General features: G+C 39.1%; 1 protein-coding gene across 1 annotated transcript in view; it reads right to left on the reverse strand.

The window, feature by feature from the left end:
• ST18 (ST18 C2H2C-type zinc finger transcription factor) overlaps window positions 1-19026 on the reverse strand; it is a 108828-nt gene that overhangs the window by 85562 nt on the left and 4240 nt on the right. Inside the window, exon 2 of the mRNA XM_028852671.2 lies at window positions 18275-18305. Within this exon, the coding sequence (XP_028708504.2) occupies window positions 18275-18305 (31 nt within the window). The remainder of the gene's footprint in view (window positions 1-18274; window positions 18306-19026) is intronic.

Genomic DNA, 19026 nt, shown 5'->3' on the forward strand with positions numbered 1-19026 from the left:
CCCTGAACTTCATGAGCCGACTCGCTCACCTATGTCTTAGAAACTTTGTGACCACACTCTTGTTTACAGAGCTACAGTGTGTCCAATAGTGAACCTATAATTGAAGCCTTCTCCTATTACTCATGTCATAAATTCAGCAACTAATAAGTTGTTGCTATTTATTGATGGTTGGTTTGCTGTCATGGAACACTGATTCCATTGACAAGGTTATCTGATAATATCAGGTTTATAAAAGGGGAGAATTTTTTTACCATAAGGCCAAAGCTAACAGATGCTTTTTTTCTCGTTTAGTTGGGATTAAGTCTTATAAATGATAAATTAATTGAATATCGTCTACCACAGAATTTTTTTCATAAAATAACCAAGCCATTACAAGATACAATTTAATAACAGTAAGAGGAGTAACAGGAAATTTCCTCTGAATCGTGAGGTAATAGTAGGTAGGTGGGATTCCCCGGCTACCACTTCACGCTGGATGAATAGACCTTTCTTTGTGATGTAATTCCGGTGACACCATCACAACACATTGCTTCTGTGCCAGCAAGGCATTTGGCATTCACCCTGATTATAAACCTTATCTCTCTACATTATAATCATCTTCCCCAGTAACCTGGAAACATCTACAAGAGAACAGAAACCGTTTCTTGCTCGTTTTTATATCTCTTGTGCATAACATAAGGTCTGTGTGTTAGGAGCATGCTCAGTGAATGACCACTGAAGTTAAGCCCCAGTCAGATGCGAGCATACGAAGATGTATGTTGGTGAAAGCACACATCTTGCATCTGGAGAACTGCCTTCCTCCGGGAGAGCCATCAACAGCCACCCATTACTGTGCAGATGATGGGACTAACTTCCCTTATCCATGTGGGCTTCTCTGCCCAGCTCCCCACCACTGAGGATGTGTTTTTGCTAGACAGCCAAAGAAGAGACAGGAAGTAAGTCAGCTGAAGCCGGTGAGCCAAGTAACCCTAACTGGTCCACACAAAGATTGACTGAATGACCGCGACATCATGAACTGATCAGTTCCAAAATCTGCTCTTCAAAAACATGAACAATCATACAGTTTTAAAGATAATTTAATCCTCACATGGACCAAAGTTTTTAAAGAAACAACTGTTCAGTCATTGGCTAAAACACAAAATTATACACCAACATTTGAAATACCATTTAATATAAAATACAAATAAATGTCTTCCAATTTACACTCAAAGACAGTATGTCTTAGTTAAATCATTTGGGCACTCCCAAACTCCTCTTAAGTGCCTAGAAATTGACTGAGCAGTTCAGCTACTGCATAGCCATGGATTAGCTATACAATATAGAAACAGGATCTGGCTTCTTCAAAAAGGTGACATAATGGATCATAGGGATGTACCGGAAAGAGTAGAAGTTGAATATAATAAGATAAAATTAGAAAATTGAAGACACTAAGAGATGAACATTATGTGGCTTTTAGAATCAACATACTGAAAGAATTCAGATACAAAGAGAGATTTATTACTATTTTTGTTTGCCAGTGAATTTGGCTTCATTAAAGCCCACACTGTTATTTTAATTTGAGTAATACTTCAAAATACTTTCTTCTGAGTATATAATACAATAAAATATATGTGATTTTATACTTATTTTGTCAAACAGCATTATAAAACAAAAAGTATTAGGAAAAATTAAATGAATTATCTTATTCTGATCATAAAGACAAAAATAAAATTTACTTAGTTTATGAATATTTGCCTTACCAAAATCATCACTACATCTGAGGAAGGAATATTTAAAATAATCTTTAAAAAACATTTAAAGAATATTATTGCAGCATTTTAATTGATCTTGGATAAGTACTGAGTTTTATTATAGACTGTATCTGCTAAAAAATATTAAATGTGGTTGAGTAACAAAAGCACCTTAATCATCTAAGGTAATCATATTCCCATTAAATGAATTTATAGAATTGAGTTCAAAGTGCCTCAATTTTATCTTAACTAACTTGGTGAATAATCTAAATTATCTTGTTTTTTCTTTTTTTTTTTTCTTGAAGTTTGCATTTCTAACCAAAAAATAAAGTAAAACAATAAGAGCTGTGAAATTCCACAATAATGGGGGATAAAAATCCTGTACTTTATTTGTATATATCATCTTAGCATGTGATCAGACCACATCGATTCCACATTTTGTAAATTCACAAACACCTAGTTTTAGAAGAAAATAAAATGTTCCCCCATTTAGTATTTCATCTAATTTGAAATAGCAATCACGTTACCAAGCAGAAATTTTATTAGCAGAATATGCTTGCAAAAAATGGTTAATTAAAAGCAAAAAAGACTTGGGTGCTGCTTAAGCACAGAAGTAGAGGTCTAGGGCAGAGGGTAAGACTGGGAGGTGCCCTTGTCTCTCCCCTTCTTTCCTCCCACCTGCCTAGGCTAGGGCTACAAGGCTGCTCCTGGGTCAGTGGAGGAACCAACCATGCCGGCTCAGTTTTTCCCTGGGAGAAAGTTTGGTAAACCCTAAACGTCATACTTAAAAGAAAAAGAAACCTTAAATACAAGTATCTTCATATTCTTTTCAAAACCGCCCATGAATGATGCAGAAGCTTCATTCACCCCACCACGTAATCCACTTCCTCTGTTTTTATTTGGCAAATGCCTGCATTCGTCCTGTGAGGACTGATGTCCTATGAGGACTGATGTCCCGTGTCTTTTCTCCCTGATTTCATACGGCAGTCCCCCCTTGTCCATGCTTTCATTTTCCATGGTTTCAGTTGACTGTAGTCAACCGAGATCTGAAAATAGGTGAGTATAGTATAATATGTATTTTGAGAGAGAGACCTCATTTGTATAACTTTTATTGCAGCCTATTTTTATAACTGTTCTATTTTATTATTAGTTATGTTGTTAATGTCTTTATGTGCCTATGTTATAACTTAAACTTTATCATAGGTATGTATGTATAGGAAAAAACATAGTGTATATAGGGTTTGGTACTATCTGAGGTTTCAGGCAGCCACCAGGGTCTTGGAATTAACCCTCAAGGAGAAGGGAGCCAACTGCCATTCACGCATAGCACAGGTCCCAGGGCCTCCTGGAGGTAAGGGTTATTTGCTATGCATCTTCTAGGCACTGTGGAAACACTTTTTGCAGTTTGAGGAGAAATGGAACCCTTGCATGCATACTTCCAAGAAAAGGAGAAACAGTTAACTTTGTCGTAAAAGTTGGAGTTCAAAGTAAATTGCAGTTATTTTATAAACAAGATAAGAATTTTACATTTTAATGGAGGTTGTTGAATAGAATGCAGAACCAGGAGCCACGTCCTAGCAAAATCCATTTCAAAATTCTATTTCGGCTTTCGGTGTTGAATGGGGACATTGGAACATAGTAAGTGACAGTGATTGTAAAATACTTAGAAAAATGCCTGCTGCAAAGTTACTCTTAAACAAAAGTAACAAAGGCAATTAATATTTTATTCATGTACCTAAACTTAAGTTCATGTGAATTATCCAGACAACTCGGGATGTGTTGGGGAGGTTATTGTGGACAGCCTAAGAAAATTGTCTCTGTAACACATCATGTCCAAATCCATCAAATACTAAGTTCCTATTTATGTTTGTGATGCAGGCACAGCCTTACTAATGAAAACGATCTCATTTATTCACAAAGTAAACATCATTAGCTGATGATGGGGTTGGAGCTTCTTTGTTACTCTGGGTCAGTCACCCCCAGAAGCACTCAAACCAGGGCCACATATGTAAAATTGAGTTAATTTAGGAGGGCTTTAAGTGAAGACCAGGAAATATAAAGGTCTAATTAGTACGGTAATGAATAAAGTACAGATGTCCTTCTGTTCTCTAGCATGAACACTTAGAGTAGAAATCTGAAGAAGGAAAGATAAAATAAAAAGAAGGAACAGTGAGAAAGAATGGGTAAGATGGAAGAAAACAGAAGGAATGAAGGCAGGGAGGCCAGAAAGAAGGAAGGGAACTAAGTGTGCACATGTCACAGTTACATAGTCAAAGGCTAGCAGAAACACAGACACAGCACAACCCACAGAGAGACAGCCTACAGGGCAGACATGATAATAGAAGATAGAGACCCACAGAGGGAAAAAAGCAAAACAAAACAAGCACATACACACACACACATACACAAAGACAGAACTTCTTCAGTAATATGAGCAATATAGTACTTTTCTGGCTTTTTAAGCTACTAAGACAAAAGGCTTTCTAAAGACCATATGGCTGGGTTTTTTTCCTTTCTTTTTTTCTTTTTTCCTTTTTCTGGGAGACAGAGTCTTGCTCTGTCACCTAGGCTGGAGTGCAATGTGCAGTGGTGCGATTCGGCTCACTGCAACCTTCATGATTCTCCTGCCTCAGCCTCCTGAGTAGCTGGGACTACAGGCATCTGCCACCAGGCCTGGCTAGTTTTTGTATTTTTAGTAGAGATGGGGTTTCACCATACTGGCCAGGCTAGTCTCAAACTCCTGACCTTGTGACCCCCCAGCCTCGGCCTCCCAAAGTGCTGGGATTACAAGCGTGAGCCACTGCGCCCGGCCATGGCTGTTTTATAACTACTATCATACATGTCAGTTTCACTTGTTGACATTTAGCCGAATATGGAGGTGTGGCTCATAAATCTAGGCTCCTTTTTAGTTTTCTGCACACACACAAAAAACTAAAAACCTATAGATATACACAGGTCTTTGCTAAATATGAATAAGATTTGTTTGATATTTGGAATACTTCCATTTATCCTTCTCCACTTCACTGGAACATTGCATGAATCATTTAACAGAACTCACTAACATCCTGGAGTAATATTTAAAAGAAGGACCATGTGTTACAGTAGTCATGTGCATACGGAGTTAGCAAGGATCACCTACTTTGATATATTATTATAATTATGTGTGTATAAATGTATGTGTAGTATCTCTATGTGTGTGTGTATGTATATATATATGTATACACACAAATCTGTGGAATGTTTCCGCAGCCAAGTATCCTATTGAATTACAAATAACTTGAAACAGAAATAACCTGATAGAGGAGCACTCAGCTGAAAATGAAGCCTGCAAGCTCCACATATCACTTCCTGTAGCCCTAACCCCTTCTACACGTACCTGTGCCTTCCTCCGCATGCAATACCAGAGCTACTGACAAATGACACTTCCCCAGGCCCACCTCCTTCCAGCCCCACTGAGGAGCTGTGGGCACCTAGAGGTCAATAGGCTTAGCCCCGACACTGCTTCTGCCATGGCCTCATTGGTACTCTTGGGGTGCCCTGATATTTCCATTCACCGGTGGAGGTGGAAGTGGCTATTTTGCCAGTGCTTACTTCCTAGTTTAAGATTTCATCACATAACCTTTTTTTCTTTAACATTTCATATTCTTATTCAGGTTATTATACAACTGCTCTTTCTGGAGAATGTCAAAGCCACCCGTGACACGGTTCTGAGCCAGTCTGTTCATCTAGACAACGTGGACAGTAGCACTCACCTCCTGGTACTAAAGATCAAGCAAGCAAGACAAGGCATTTAAAGGTGTCTGCACAGTTTCTGAGACACAGGCAGTGCTTCAGGGCATGGAAGGGCTCAGGATGCTCAGTTTACCCTTTGAACCTCATGTTGGCTGGCTGGACTTCTGGGAGCTATCCTGCAAATGTAAATCATTACTTATAGGGCTGTTCCCATGGTACACAGGCATCGCGTGGGGTTAAAAACCTGTCTGCAGCCTTGGTCTACTGTGTTGCCAAGAGATTGCCCTGCATCTGTTATAAATATAGAAATAAACAGAACATCAAAGCTTGATTCATGAAGGCATAAAATTATAAAAATTGAAGACTTTTGGATCGTGAACTACAAGCTTTCTTCTGATATATGATTTTCTGTTGCTTTTAAAAGATGAGGATATCTTGTTAAACAAAGGCCAGTAGAAGTAAATTCAAAGTAATGGAGAGAACCGTGTTTCACATGTACTCAAGGAGCAATCTCTATTCCTATATATCCTTGCTCCTTTGACCCAAGACCAGCTAAACCCATAGCAAGCCAAGAACCAGACTTCTGGAAGAGTTTGCCACACACTCTTGTTTAGCTCATTTGTATGGAGTGCCTGCTCTGTGACAGCAGAAGTTCCTGGGCAATTTCTTTTCCTTCAAACTCAGGTCAAACCCCCAGTCAGAAGGAGCTGCTCATTCCACTGTGCTCCCTTACATAAATCTGTTGTATAGGAATTACCACAATGTGTTTTCATGACTTGTAGGTGTTAGCTTTCAGAAACTGTGAGTTCCTGTGTCTCATTCCAATGCCTTCTACAGTACTCAGAACACATTTATTCAGTGTTTTTTTTTTTTTTTTCATTACCTCCTATAATGTGGCAGGCACTATTCTTGATGTTGTGGGTATTATCAATGAGATAGGAGATTCCTGCTCCACAAAACTTATATTCTTGTGAAAAAAATACAGATTAGGAACAAAGTAAATAAGTAGTTGGATTGTGTGTCAAAAGGTGACAAATTTTTTTCATAAAAAATAAAGCAGAAGGAGAATAATAAAGAAAGCTGGAATAGGGGCTTGTAATTGTAAAGGCTAAGGTCAAGGAAGTTCTTGCTGACAAGGAGGCATTGAGCAAAAACCTGGTGCAAGTGAGCATGTGAGACGCACAGTTGTGCAGGGAGCAACATTCCAGACAGTGGGAATAGCATGCCAAAGCCTGAGACTTGGCAGGTCTGGGGGACCCAGCACGGATTCTAGTTGGGCAGGGGGCAATGAACAGGCAGGGAGACCAGGCCAGAGTAAAGATGTAGTCTTTTTCTTTAAGAAAGGGGAAACTCATTGAAGGGCTTCTGACTGTCTCATGGAGTGAATCTTACATGAGGAAGAACAGAGGCAGGAAAGCCGTGAGAAGGTGCTGACAGTGATTGGAGTGAGCTGTGATGGCTTAGGGGCCTGTGACAGCAGCACAGGTGGTGAGAAATGGTCAGATTCATTTTGAAGTTAGAGCCATCAGGATATTTGGACAGACTGGATACAGAATCTGAAGAGGAGAGTCGAGGATGCCTCCAAGACTTTTGAATGTCCCCATTTACTGATATGGGAAGATGATGGGTATATCGATTTATGGCAGAAGATAATGATTTTAATTTTGAATACTTATCAGAGATCCATTTGCAGATGCTGTCTACACAGTCGGTTATATGAGTCTGAAATTCAGGAAAGAGAGAAGTGCTGGGGATGTAAAATTATGGACATGCAAATGTATTGAAAGCCCCACGGAGATCACCAAAAGATCACCACCAAAGAGGATCAAGGATGCACCTTGGGGAATCCAGTGTCAGAGACTGGGGTGTTGAGGAACCAGCAAGCAGACCTGAGAAGATGCAGTCTGAGAGGTAGAGGAAACCAGGGAGGTTGCAGTGTTGGGAAGCCAAGTTTCTTTGTCAATGGCCAGGCTTGTGTGAGCCTTCCAGCCCTTCCTTGAAGAACGCAGAGCTTGCTGATCCTCCAGGACAGACTGTAGGCTCTGGGTCGGCTTCCAAAGACCAGGAGGATGGCCCTTAGGGTCTTGGGAGAATTACCTTGAGCACTTTGAGGAGTCTAGGAGTCTACTTCGCTCTATTCTCACAGGGGCAATCTGGAAGAATAGAATTTACCCTGAGCCTCGACACTGGAGCAAAGGCAAAGAGAACGCCCCCAGGGGCATGTTACAATATTTCCCTATGCAGGGTTCACTCCCCTGCCCTGATTTTGCAGGGGACCCTAGAAGAACATTCCCCAACCCAGTTTTGAGAACCACCCCCAGGCTAGCCTCCCAGAGTAGTTCCTGTGCCTCAGGCAGAGAACCACAGTGAGAATCCTTTCAACAAAACAAAACAAAACAAAACAAAAAACCCACTGTTCAGATGCAACTCTTCGTCCCAATCTACATTGTCCATGCCCGGCTGTTCAGCTTTCAATCTCGTCTAAGAGTTCCCGGGTTCTGGCAGTCACTTTGCTTTCTGGCTCGGCAGTCTGACAACACGCCCGTCCTCAGACTCCCTGGGCTGACCCCTTCCTACAAGCAGCTCAGGAATGGGCAGTGGGCGCATTGTTTCCAGTTTTATTTTCTCTTCCCAGTTGAAAATGACCAAATGAAACCAAGTGAGACATTGGCAGAATTAAGAACATCTCCTTTGTATGTCTGATACTTTGATAAAATACACTTATAAAGGAAGACCCTTATTGATTGTAGAAAAATGAACTAGAAACGATTAAACAGAATAGGCTGATTTGTAATTGAGGGGCCAATGGAAACTGCTGGCTAAACAGCCTTGGTTTTAAAGGGGCCAGAACTAGATTGTTACGTGGGTAGGGTTCAGGTGTTCTTATCACAATAAAATAAAATTTTCTTAAAAATATAAGTAAAGGGATAGAATTAGGGAAAGAACTTACGATCTTGGAAGGAAAGAAGTTGTAAGCACTTTAAAGACAGTTATAGAGAATCAACATGTTAAATAGAAATGCGTTTATCATGAATTACAAGCTACATTATTTATTCTCAAAACAAACAAGGGTAGATAATGTAAAATAAAATATTTCTCTAGTAACATCCTGTACGAGGCCTACACTGGTAAATAAAACAGATTTTTTGTCTTTAAAAAGTAGTCAGTATATTAAAAAGGCAGAATTATATATGATAAAGTTTTGTTTTTTTAAAAAATATAGTTTTTTCCTTTTTTATTGTCTCCCCAACGAAATTGTAAAGCCGAAGGCAGATAATCTGCTTTCTTCTTCTGAATGGGTGGACAGATGGATGAGTGAATGACAAAATAGCTACAATTCAAAGTAATAAGTGTTTTGAAACAGACAAGTAAAGAACTGCTTAGGGAACACAATGGGAAAAAGTCTTAGTCTGGGAGGTCATGGGGATACCTCATGGAGAAGGTGGTGTCAGTCTTGAGCCTGAAAGAACGAGTACAAATTCCATACGTCAAAAGACAAAGGAAAGAATTATGTCAGGCATGGCCTAGAACAGAGTTGAGATGGAAAGAACGTTTTCTAACATGAAAAATTAGAAGTAGCGTTAGATGTAGGATTTTCTCAGAAAACAGGATGGTGATGATATTGAAAAAACAAAATTTGTTGGTGGGAAGGGGGATAAAAATGATTTTCTCCTACAGGGAGAAGAAACTAAATGAGAAGAAAAATGATGCAAGCAAAAAACCCAAATGAAAAGGTAGCAAAGGAGAATATCAAAGATAAAAATGAACTCACAAGATACAGCTGAATACATCAACAGGTTAAACATACAGGGATAGATAATGTAAAATAAAATATTTCTCAAGTAACATCATGTATGAGGCCTACACTGGTAAATAAAATAGATTCCTTGTCTTCAAAAAGTAGGCAGTATATTAAAAAGTCAGAATTAGGTATGATAAATTAAAACTTTTTTAAAGGTATGTTTTGAGATGGAGGGGGCAGGGGAAACTGTGACACCAGGGCTCAAAGTGCTCTATGCAAAAAGTTTCATTAGTCAAGAAGGCAGCAAGGCTTGGTCTTTGACCACTTTTCCAAGGCCACACAGCTAGTCAGGGAAACAGCCCTGGAAACCAGTGCTGCTGTTAACCCAGTGTTCATTCCACCACAAAAACTCTCGACTTTTCTGCCAACCTTCATACCACAGAATTTGACAAACCAGTCAAATTCTAGGCAAGGGTTTGCAGTAGAGTTTTGAGAATTTGCCCATTGAGACAAAATATTGGAAACCAGAGCACATGATATTTGGATTGTAGGGAGTTCATTTGTCAACATTATGGGACACATTTTATTTCAGTTCACATTTTAAGCAGCAAAAAAATTTACAAGGTGTCAGAAACATTATGTTTACAAGCATATAATATAATTAAAATGAGACCTCAAATAGGTATAGTTTACTTAAAAGATAGCAAGATAGGAAGTATTCTGCCTGATGATTAAAGTTCATGCATTTCTTCAAGTAGGACCGGGGAGAAACGAGATATGCTGTCAAATAATTTTGCTTGCATTGGAGGTGCTGAAGAGTGCATGAGGGTGAGAAGATTTGGACCAAAGAGAACCAATGACCTGTGCAGTGCCTGAGCAAGTCCAAAGGAGCTTTAGGAATTTAGTTTCTAAATTACCAAAGCTGCAAGGGAGCTGTGTGACAGACATATGGAATTTGACAGAGACTTCAGATGCTGTCAGAGACATGTAATGAAATACTCTGAGAACACAATCTAGGTGGTTATAGAGTCATCTGTGGAAGCATATAAAATAGGATCTTAAAAGTTTCCATCCTTAAACTCTGATTTCTGATACATGATGAATGTTTAAGGAAGATCTGGTTGATCTCAAACACTTCTAAGAGATAAAAACAAAGATAGACCAAGAGTTGTGCATTTTGCCACACTACTGTCAAGATTTGGACATTTGTTCTGTATTCTGCTGTTTTTCTTCAAATAGAAATGCAAACAATGATTAACATTCCCCAAGAATTCATAGATCAAGAAAATACCAAAGAAACCCAGACTTTTGACTTTTCAGCCAACCTTCATACCACTAAAAATTAGCAATGGTGAGAAGAGTTTTTCTAAGTAATTAGTAAAGTTCAACCTATGGTCTCTGTGATGTGTGCCTCTCACACTTCCAAACACCCATTAATTTCTTATAAATCTTGTTAAAAGGCCAGAGAGAGCCCTGGAGTCTGCATTTCCAGTGAGCCTCCAGGGGATGCCATGGTTCTGAGCCGGCAGGCTCTGGGGGCACCTCTGAGTCCCAAGCTGGACGTGATCTCCTCTCACCCTCAACAATGCTGTTACATAACACCCTGGGTTTGTTACCAATGCTGTGAATTGCATATCCACTGCAACATCTAATACTGTGCTAGAGCACAAGAACAAATATCAAAGGAAATATTCATGCCTCAGTCAAGAGTGGCAAATTCTGCTGTGTAAAAGTATTTATGTTACAAGAAAAGAAAAGCTAAATGGATGAAAAAATTATCTCTGTAGGTAAGCTCTGACAATGCAAAAGCAGCAATACAAGTCAATCCTCACATATAGCCTGCAGTGGTGATATTTTGCCACAGTTTTAGAAGATGTCTGATTTTTAGAGATGTTAGTGCCTTAGACTCTCAAATCCTGTAATCTATTGGTTGACAGAGGCCACCAATATCCTTGTGATAATAGTTGAATGTAGAGAAAAACAAGCAAAGAAAATGAAGCACGTTTTCCTGCTCTTATTTTGTTTCTGAGTCTCTTAACTCTATGGACATTTATTCATTAGCTCCATAGTATTTTTCTAAAATACAGATATTAAGATTTAAAGTACACCTTAGACAAGTTGGGGAGTGCTCTGTCCTGTGTAATCACCATTTTATATATATACATATATATACACACACACACACTATGCTTTATTACAGTGTGTTGGTTGGTATAATCACGGTTATATATATTATGTACTATGTAATTTATGTAATATATACATTTTATTACATACATGTGATAAAAACTGGAAAAACCTTAACTATTTAGTCCTTTGTGGTTAGGGTACTATGAAGGAAGAGGATTCCACTTTTAGTCCATTTGTAAATGACTATTACAGGCCTCAGGTGTAGGTTAAGTGACTCACACCGCCCATACTGCAAAATCAGCCTTGGAAGTACAAGGCCCTTGATAGGTCATCGCTTGGGAGATGGCATTTCAAAGGAAAAAACAAATAAAATGGATGTATATTTGAGTCATTCCTAGATATTTTAACATCTACTTAAAATCACATAATTATCTTCTAGGAAACAATTTAGAAGGAAATGGTAGTGGTCTGCTTTTTTTAATTTTTTTTTTAATTTTGATTTTATTTGTATTTTATTTTATTGTATTTCCTAGATTGCACAATCTAGGCTCACTGCAACCTCCACCTCCTGGGTTCAAGCAATTCTCCTGCTTCAGCTTCCCTAGTAGATGGGATCACAGGTGCGTGCCACCACCCCTGGCTAATTTTCATATTTTTAGTAGAGACAGGGTTTCGCTATGTTGGCCAAGCTGGTCTCAAACTCCTAACCTCAAGTGTTCCACCTGCCTTAGTCTTCCAAAGTGCTGGGATTACAGGGATGAGCCACCATGCCCGGCCAGCAGTCTCTTTATAATTAGCAGTGCAGGGAATTATGAAGATGTGGCAGGGTTTGTCGGAAGGTTAGGATACTTTTCAGCTTGATATATTAATTTATTGATAAAATTTAAATTAATAGTCCCCCCAAGTATGGATGGCAAAGTGGCATGCAGCAGCCTGCAGTGGCAGCAGACAATATCCCGTGGCTGCAGGGGGTGCGGGCTCTGGACTGGAGACGGGACCTGAGTCCTGACTCTGGTTCAGTCGCTTCCCTGTCACAGGCCAGGTATAAAGCACTTAACTTCCATGAACTCAGCACATATGAGTAAATGCAGGTAATGTCATTTGTCCTGACGACCTTACGGGCTTGCCCTATGGCTCCAACCAGATGCTGTGCACATTGTTCCAACAAATCATTCAGTGCGTACCTGTTGAGGCCCACTCAATACACCTTCAGCGCTAAATGCTAGAATAGGCTATGCAAATACATAAACATACAAGAGCGTTAGAGGTCATCAGCTTTTCTTGTTAAACTACAGACTCTTTTTTGTTTTTATTCTTATTGAAAGCTTCCCCAATATATTTTAAGACACTTTTCTGCCCTAGTAAGAACAGTACAGTAAACAAAAAATAATCTCTGCAATGCTTCTGTTGGTGTGAGACCTCCAGCCTCATGTTCCACACGGAGCCCCTCCATCACACAGAGGCATGGACAAGACCGATGCCGGGGTGACTGAACCCTACAGACAACTCCCCCACACCCTGGAGGGACACTTCTCCCTTCTAAATTAATCCTCATCATCAGCTTCTTGGGTGATCAGTCTCGAGTCCCTCTCAAAGTGGCTTATAGGTAAAAAGGGTTTTCTTGAAGGCGTTAGTTTCTTGGATTCTAATGTTCAGGTCTGTCCTAGTATTGAAAAAGATACATTGCCAACATGATATAGTAGTTACGCTATTAAATCTCTAAAACATTCATTGAGCCCCACATTTGGAAATAATACCACAAAAAGGAAAGAAGAGAGTTTCTCCCTTACTTTCTCTAACCTCATGATTAAAATGATTAATTTCCTTTTGCCTGGCTGATGGACTTATGGAACACTTAACTATTAGAAATCAGGATCAGTTCACTTTTTTCTTTAGTTGTCACCTCCAGAAATCTGTATGTAATAAGTTCCAATAAAATTATGACCACTAAAGGAAACTGAATTCTAAAAAAAACTTCCAAAATATTAAAGTATTTATTACTGATATAAAGACTATAGTGAATGAAATAAGAGAAAAGAAAAACTAGAAAGCCATCTAGATCTGTAATGCCTAACAATTTTCACATACTCATGAAATGTTATTGTTAAATCTATAACTAGGCCAGGCATGGTGGCTCACACCTATAGTCCCGGCACTTTGGGAGGCCAAGGCAAGAAGATTACTTGAGCTCCAGAGTTTGATGGAGACCAGGCTGAGCAACATAGTGAGAACCTCATCTGTACAGAAATAAACAAAATTAGCCGGGTGTGGTGGCGCATGCCTGTAGTTCCAGCTACTCCAAAGACTGAGGTCGAAGGATTGCCCGAGCCCAGGAGGTTAAGGCTCCAATGAGCCAAGGTCACACTACTGTACTCCAGCCTGGGTGACAGAGTGAGATCCTGTCTCAAAATAAATAAATAAAATAAACCTATAATTTATTGATTAGAGAGCTCATAAAATATTTAACATTTTAAAACTTAGAGGAAAATGCCAAATGATAGGATTTTACATAAAGTAAGAAATTATGTAAAATAAAACAAAGAGAGAAACTTCAATTAAAACTTTCATTACCAAACTTAAGCTGACAAATTGGTACACAGCAAAAAGACCGTGAATGGACAGAGAGATTTGACTCTAATATGCTTAAGAGGCCTGAATTCATTTGTCTCTCTAAGTAGTCACATACGAAAGTCATTTCAGGGGCTAGAATATATTTTCCTAATTAGAGGAAGGGGGCTGGACTGGTGTAAAAACACTTTGCCAATGCAAGAGACAATTACCAATATTAGTAGATGCAATAGCATGAGGTTCAGACTAAGGATAATAGTAATAAAAGAAAAGCGCAGAGATAATTCAATGGTCATGATTTAGAAAGACACAGGAGAGCCTTCTCGACACCACCTGTAACCTGAATCGTGTTAGAGGAAAGACTGGAAATGCTAATAGGGAATATGATTAAAGGTGGGCCTGTGGTTATAAATTGCTTTTTTAATGGTGATGATAGTAGCTGACATAGAGTATAATAAGAAGATGAGAATGTCAGTATCAATTTTATTAGTGCCATGAACAATATACAGTATATTTAAATTAGCTTCATTTGTATTAGTACTTTTGTAAGTAGTCGCCCTAGAAGCAATAACATGTCCAATGCATTCTAAAAAGAAGAACCAAATAAAGTTGCCAGTGTTCTCTACAAAATAGCCATAACTTTTACGCTGGGGAAAACATGCCACATTTCCTAAGATATTCAGAATTCAGGCACACAGTTGTGCTGGATCACAACAAACCTGTGGAAAAAATTGCAAGAGGAATTGCAGGAAATGGACAAAAATTTAAAAGATGCTAAAAATATAAGCTTCCATATGAATCAGTACTTTTCCCCCAAGATTTACATAGAATAATAATTAAAATCGATGTCTGGGTCAACTTAAACTACTTAAGAAACAACTTGGGGCCGGGCGCGGTGGCTCAAGCCTGTAATCCCAGCACTTTGGGAGGCCGAGGCAGGTGGATCCCAAGGTCAGGAAATTGAGACTCTCCTGGCTCACACAGTGAAACCCTGTCTCTACTAAAAATACAAAAAATTAGCCGGGCGTGGTGGCACATGCCTGTAGTCCCAGCTACTCCAGGGGCTGAGGCAGGAGAATAGCTTGAACCTAGGAGGCGGAAGTTGCAGTGAACCGAGATTGCTCCACTGCAGTCCAGCCTGGGCAACACGGTGAGGCTCCACCAAAACCAAAAAGAAACAACTTGGGACCTTGTCTGTCTAAGCACGGTCATTCTGTTGAACAGAAATGATTATAAAATTTCAAATAATCACTTAGTGATTTTTATAAGCTGGATCTCGTTAAAGAAAAATAGGTGAATTAATGTTTTTTATAAATTTTCCCAACAATTATCATCAGCTTTCTGAGTTACTCTAATAACAAATAAGTTAAAATGAAATATCTGACAAAAAATAATCTTTAGAGAATTAGGAAAACAGAAACATTATTATCTTAAACTACATTATTTGTCCAAATTTAAGAAAACTAGGCTGTTTGAAAGATAAACCATAAGGGTTAAAAATATAGACTGTGAGAAATTTGTTGCTTACATCGCTTTTTGGTTTCTACTCTAAACAGTATTAATTGTGTGTGAGAGAAAGACTAGTCTGGTGGGTGAGAAGCTGGCCTTTGAGTCCGAAGTCTGGATTGCCTACCAGCTGTGTAGCCTTGGGTTATTTCCATAAATTATTTATTTTCACTTTATTCATCTGAAAATTGAAATATCAGAGTTTCTGCCTTATAAGGTTATCGGGAAGATTAAGTGAGATAATAGAGATTAAGAAAGCCCAAGAGTGTCTGGCACATAGGACCCCAATAAATATTAGTTTATTGGCTGGATGTGGTGGCTCATGCCTGTAATCCCAGCACTTTGGGAGGCCGAGATGGGCAGATCACCTGAGATCAGGAGTTTGAGACCAGTCTGACCAACATGGAGAAACCCCGTCTCTACTAAAAATACAAAATTAGCCCAGCATGGTGGCGCACACCTGTAATCCCAGCTACTCTAGGGACTGAGGCAGGAGAATCACTTGAACCCGGGAGGTAGAGGTTGTAGTGAACTGAGATCGTGCCATTGCACTCCAGCTTGGGCAACAAGAGCAAAACTCTATCTCTCTCTCTATATATATACATATATATATAATTATTATTAATGCTACTGACATGCTCAAATAGTAATTTCTATTTCTCCACACAGAGCACAGTAAACATTTCTTCCCACAAATTTGCTTCTCTCTGCTAATACCTAACTTTTTCTCTATGAATTATATTTTTCTTTTTAGGCCAATGTACACACATTAATTCCTTAAAGATTATCTTGTATAAAAGTTGCCTTCAAGAAACATCACTAAAATTAAGGGCTTTTTTTCTCCAAATGGCTTGATTCCTTTAAAAGGCTCTGGTGTCCCTCACCATGTAAGTGAGTGGCCTCGTGTCCACGGGCACACTGATTCTACAACAAGAACCAAGAAACCACTCCAGGGACTGCAAACACGTCCCCCACTTGGAGCACTGGGTCATTTTAAACTTCTCTTGAACATTCTACAGGGGATATAAATAAAGCCTCCAGAAAGATAAGAATTTTAAATAAGAGCAAATTCTAAAGGCAATAATTTAAATGACCAAGGTTATTCAACAGTTAATCCTGTCCAAATGTAGGGGTATACTATATGTCCTGTTCTTATCAAAATACTTTCAAAATCAAAATTCTTAAGCTGGGTGCAGTGGCTCACTCCTGTTAATCTCAGAGCTTTGGGAAGCTGAGGTGGGAGGAACGCTTGAGCCCAGGAGTTTGAGACCAGCCTAGGCAACATAGCAAGACACTGTCTCTACTAAAAATATAAAAATTAGCCAGGTGTGGTGGCACATACCTGTACTCCCAGCTACTCAAGAGGCTGAGGCAGGAGGATTGCCTGAGCCCAGGAGTTTGAGGTTGCAGTGAACCATGATCGCACCACTGCACTCCAGCCTGAGAGACTGAGTGAGACCGTTTGAGACCATGTCTCAAAAAAATAAATAGATAAAAATAAAATAAAATTCGTAAGACAAAATTGATTACACAGGTAGGGCCATGGATTCCCTACTGAAAAACTCCACAGAGAAGAGCATCTGCATGAATTCTAACAGATAAGTGTTTTGCTACATAAATGAACCAAGGCTATGACAGAGACCATAAGCCACATGGAAGCAACAGTGACAGCCTGTGTTTTAGGGGAATCACAAGCTCAGTTGCCTGGAGAAAGAACTGTGTAAATTGCATACCTTACAAAGTTTAAGTGTATTAGACACTGTTACACATCCTCCATTTTTCAAACATTTCCCTGAGGAACAAATACAGACCACTGCTGTTTCTGGAAAGGTGGACTACATAGTGGATTTGGGACTTCCTAGGTTGTCAATAGCACATGTAGATAAATATACAGAGCAATTATCTTGTTCCTGACAGAAAATGTGTCATCTGCATGTGTTTCTTCCTAAAAAAATATACTTTCTTTTGACTACACCTTGACAAAGACACTGAAAGAAAATCTAATTAGAATTTATCCTGGAAAACATGTTAGGGTGGAATTTTCACAATATTGTCTAGGTGTAGTAGCAACAATATCTGTGATGAAAATGCATGAACCCACTCAAAAAAAACTATTGGTCACACTATGTTCCCATGTTTAGGTTAAAAAATTAGTTGCCTGATGGAATCATCTAATAATAATAATAATAATTATTATTATTATTATTATTTGGAGATGGAGTCTCACTCTGTCACCCAGGCTGGAGTGCAGTGGTATGATCTCAGCTCACTGCAACCTCCACTTCCCAGGTTCAAGCAATTCTCCTGCCTCAGCCTCCTGAGTTGCTGGGACTATAGGTTCACGCCCCCATGCCCGGCTAGTTTTTTGTACTTTAGTAGTATCGGGGTTTCACCATGTTGCCCAGGCTGGTCTCGAACTCCTGAGCTCAGGAAATCTGCTCACCTCGGCCTGGAATCATCTAATTATTTAATGCAAGAAGTGGATAACTTAGGATCTGGGTTATCCACCAGTCAGGTTCATGGATAACAGCTCAGCTCTTCCCTGACCATCAGTGTGAAATCCAACCGCATGCGAGGTGTGCACAAAGGGAGCACACGCTTGATGAAGAAAAGTGGGCTACCACTCACATCACAGCAAAACGTTGTTTTGTTATGTCATTAATACAATAGATTGAGTTGTTCAGGATCAAGTATCAGTACAGTTATTCTCCTCTGCCTTCCTGGTGCATACAGAGCGTCTGGATGAAAAAAGCCCTTTCGCCAATTCCTTCTGTTAAAACAAGTATTCTGAGGCTTCAGAAGTACAAATTATTCAAATAATCAAAGCCCATTAATGTGAAAAAAAGTAATACAGGGCAAATCTTACCTGAGCTCCTGGATTAGCGAATCCATTGGCACTGTTGACAAAAAAAGAAGAAAAAGAAGACCCAATCAGTTGATAATTTTCAAAACTGTATAATGGAAACTTTTCACCCACCTAGAGGTAACGACCAACAAGTTTCTCACTGGGTGGGTTTATCTTTTCTTGCTCTGGTTCTTTGGAGATGAGAGGACAGATGGATGTGGCCCAGAATAGGCAGACTGTGGGTTGAGTACCTTGGGTGACCCTGGGGCCTGGTAATCATAGATTGGATTTTCCAGGTACCTGTCCTTAAAGATTCATTGAAAATTCACAGGAGCACAAATGACTCAGATTATTTTTTAAATACATTTTATTTTTAGTAGAAAATTATTCAAAAGGAATCTCAAGATTATATTTTTAGTAATATTAACACATATTCAAATAAAACTGGTAAAACTTTACTAAATAAATATGTCCCATGCTTTTACTCGTAAACTTCCTCCATATAGAAAGGGGAGGATGAGCTTCAGCCATGTTAATATCACCAACCTTTTAAAAATGAAGAACTTACAGGAAAAACAGCTTTGATTTTTCTGACTGAAATGATGGGAACTAAAGAAGTTCATGTTTATAAATACCTGCCTACACAAGGATAAGCAGCATATTGAGAGAGACAACAGGTGGTTTCAAAGATTACTCATGCCTCACGAGAAACAGTTGTTTCATTTCTAGAAGAACATTTTGGCTCTATTAAGGGTGTTCATGCCTGTGCCAGA

Source organism: Macaca mulatta, chromosome 8 (genome assembly GCF_049350105.2).
Source record: "Macaca mulatta isolate MMU2019108-1 chromosome 8, T2T-MMU8v2.0, whole genome shotgun sequence".
Lineage (NCBI taxonomy): Eukaryota > Metazoa > Chordata > Mammalia > Primates > Cercopithecidae > Macaca > Macaca mulatta.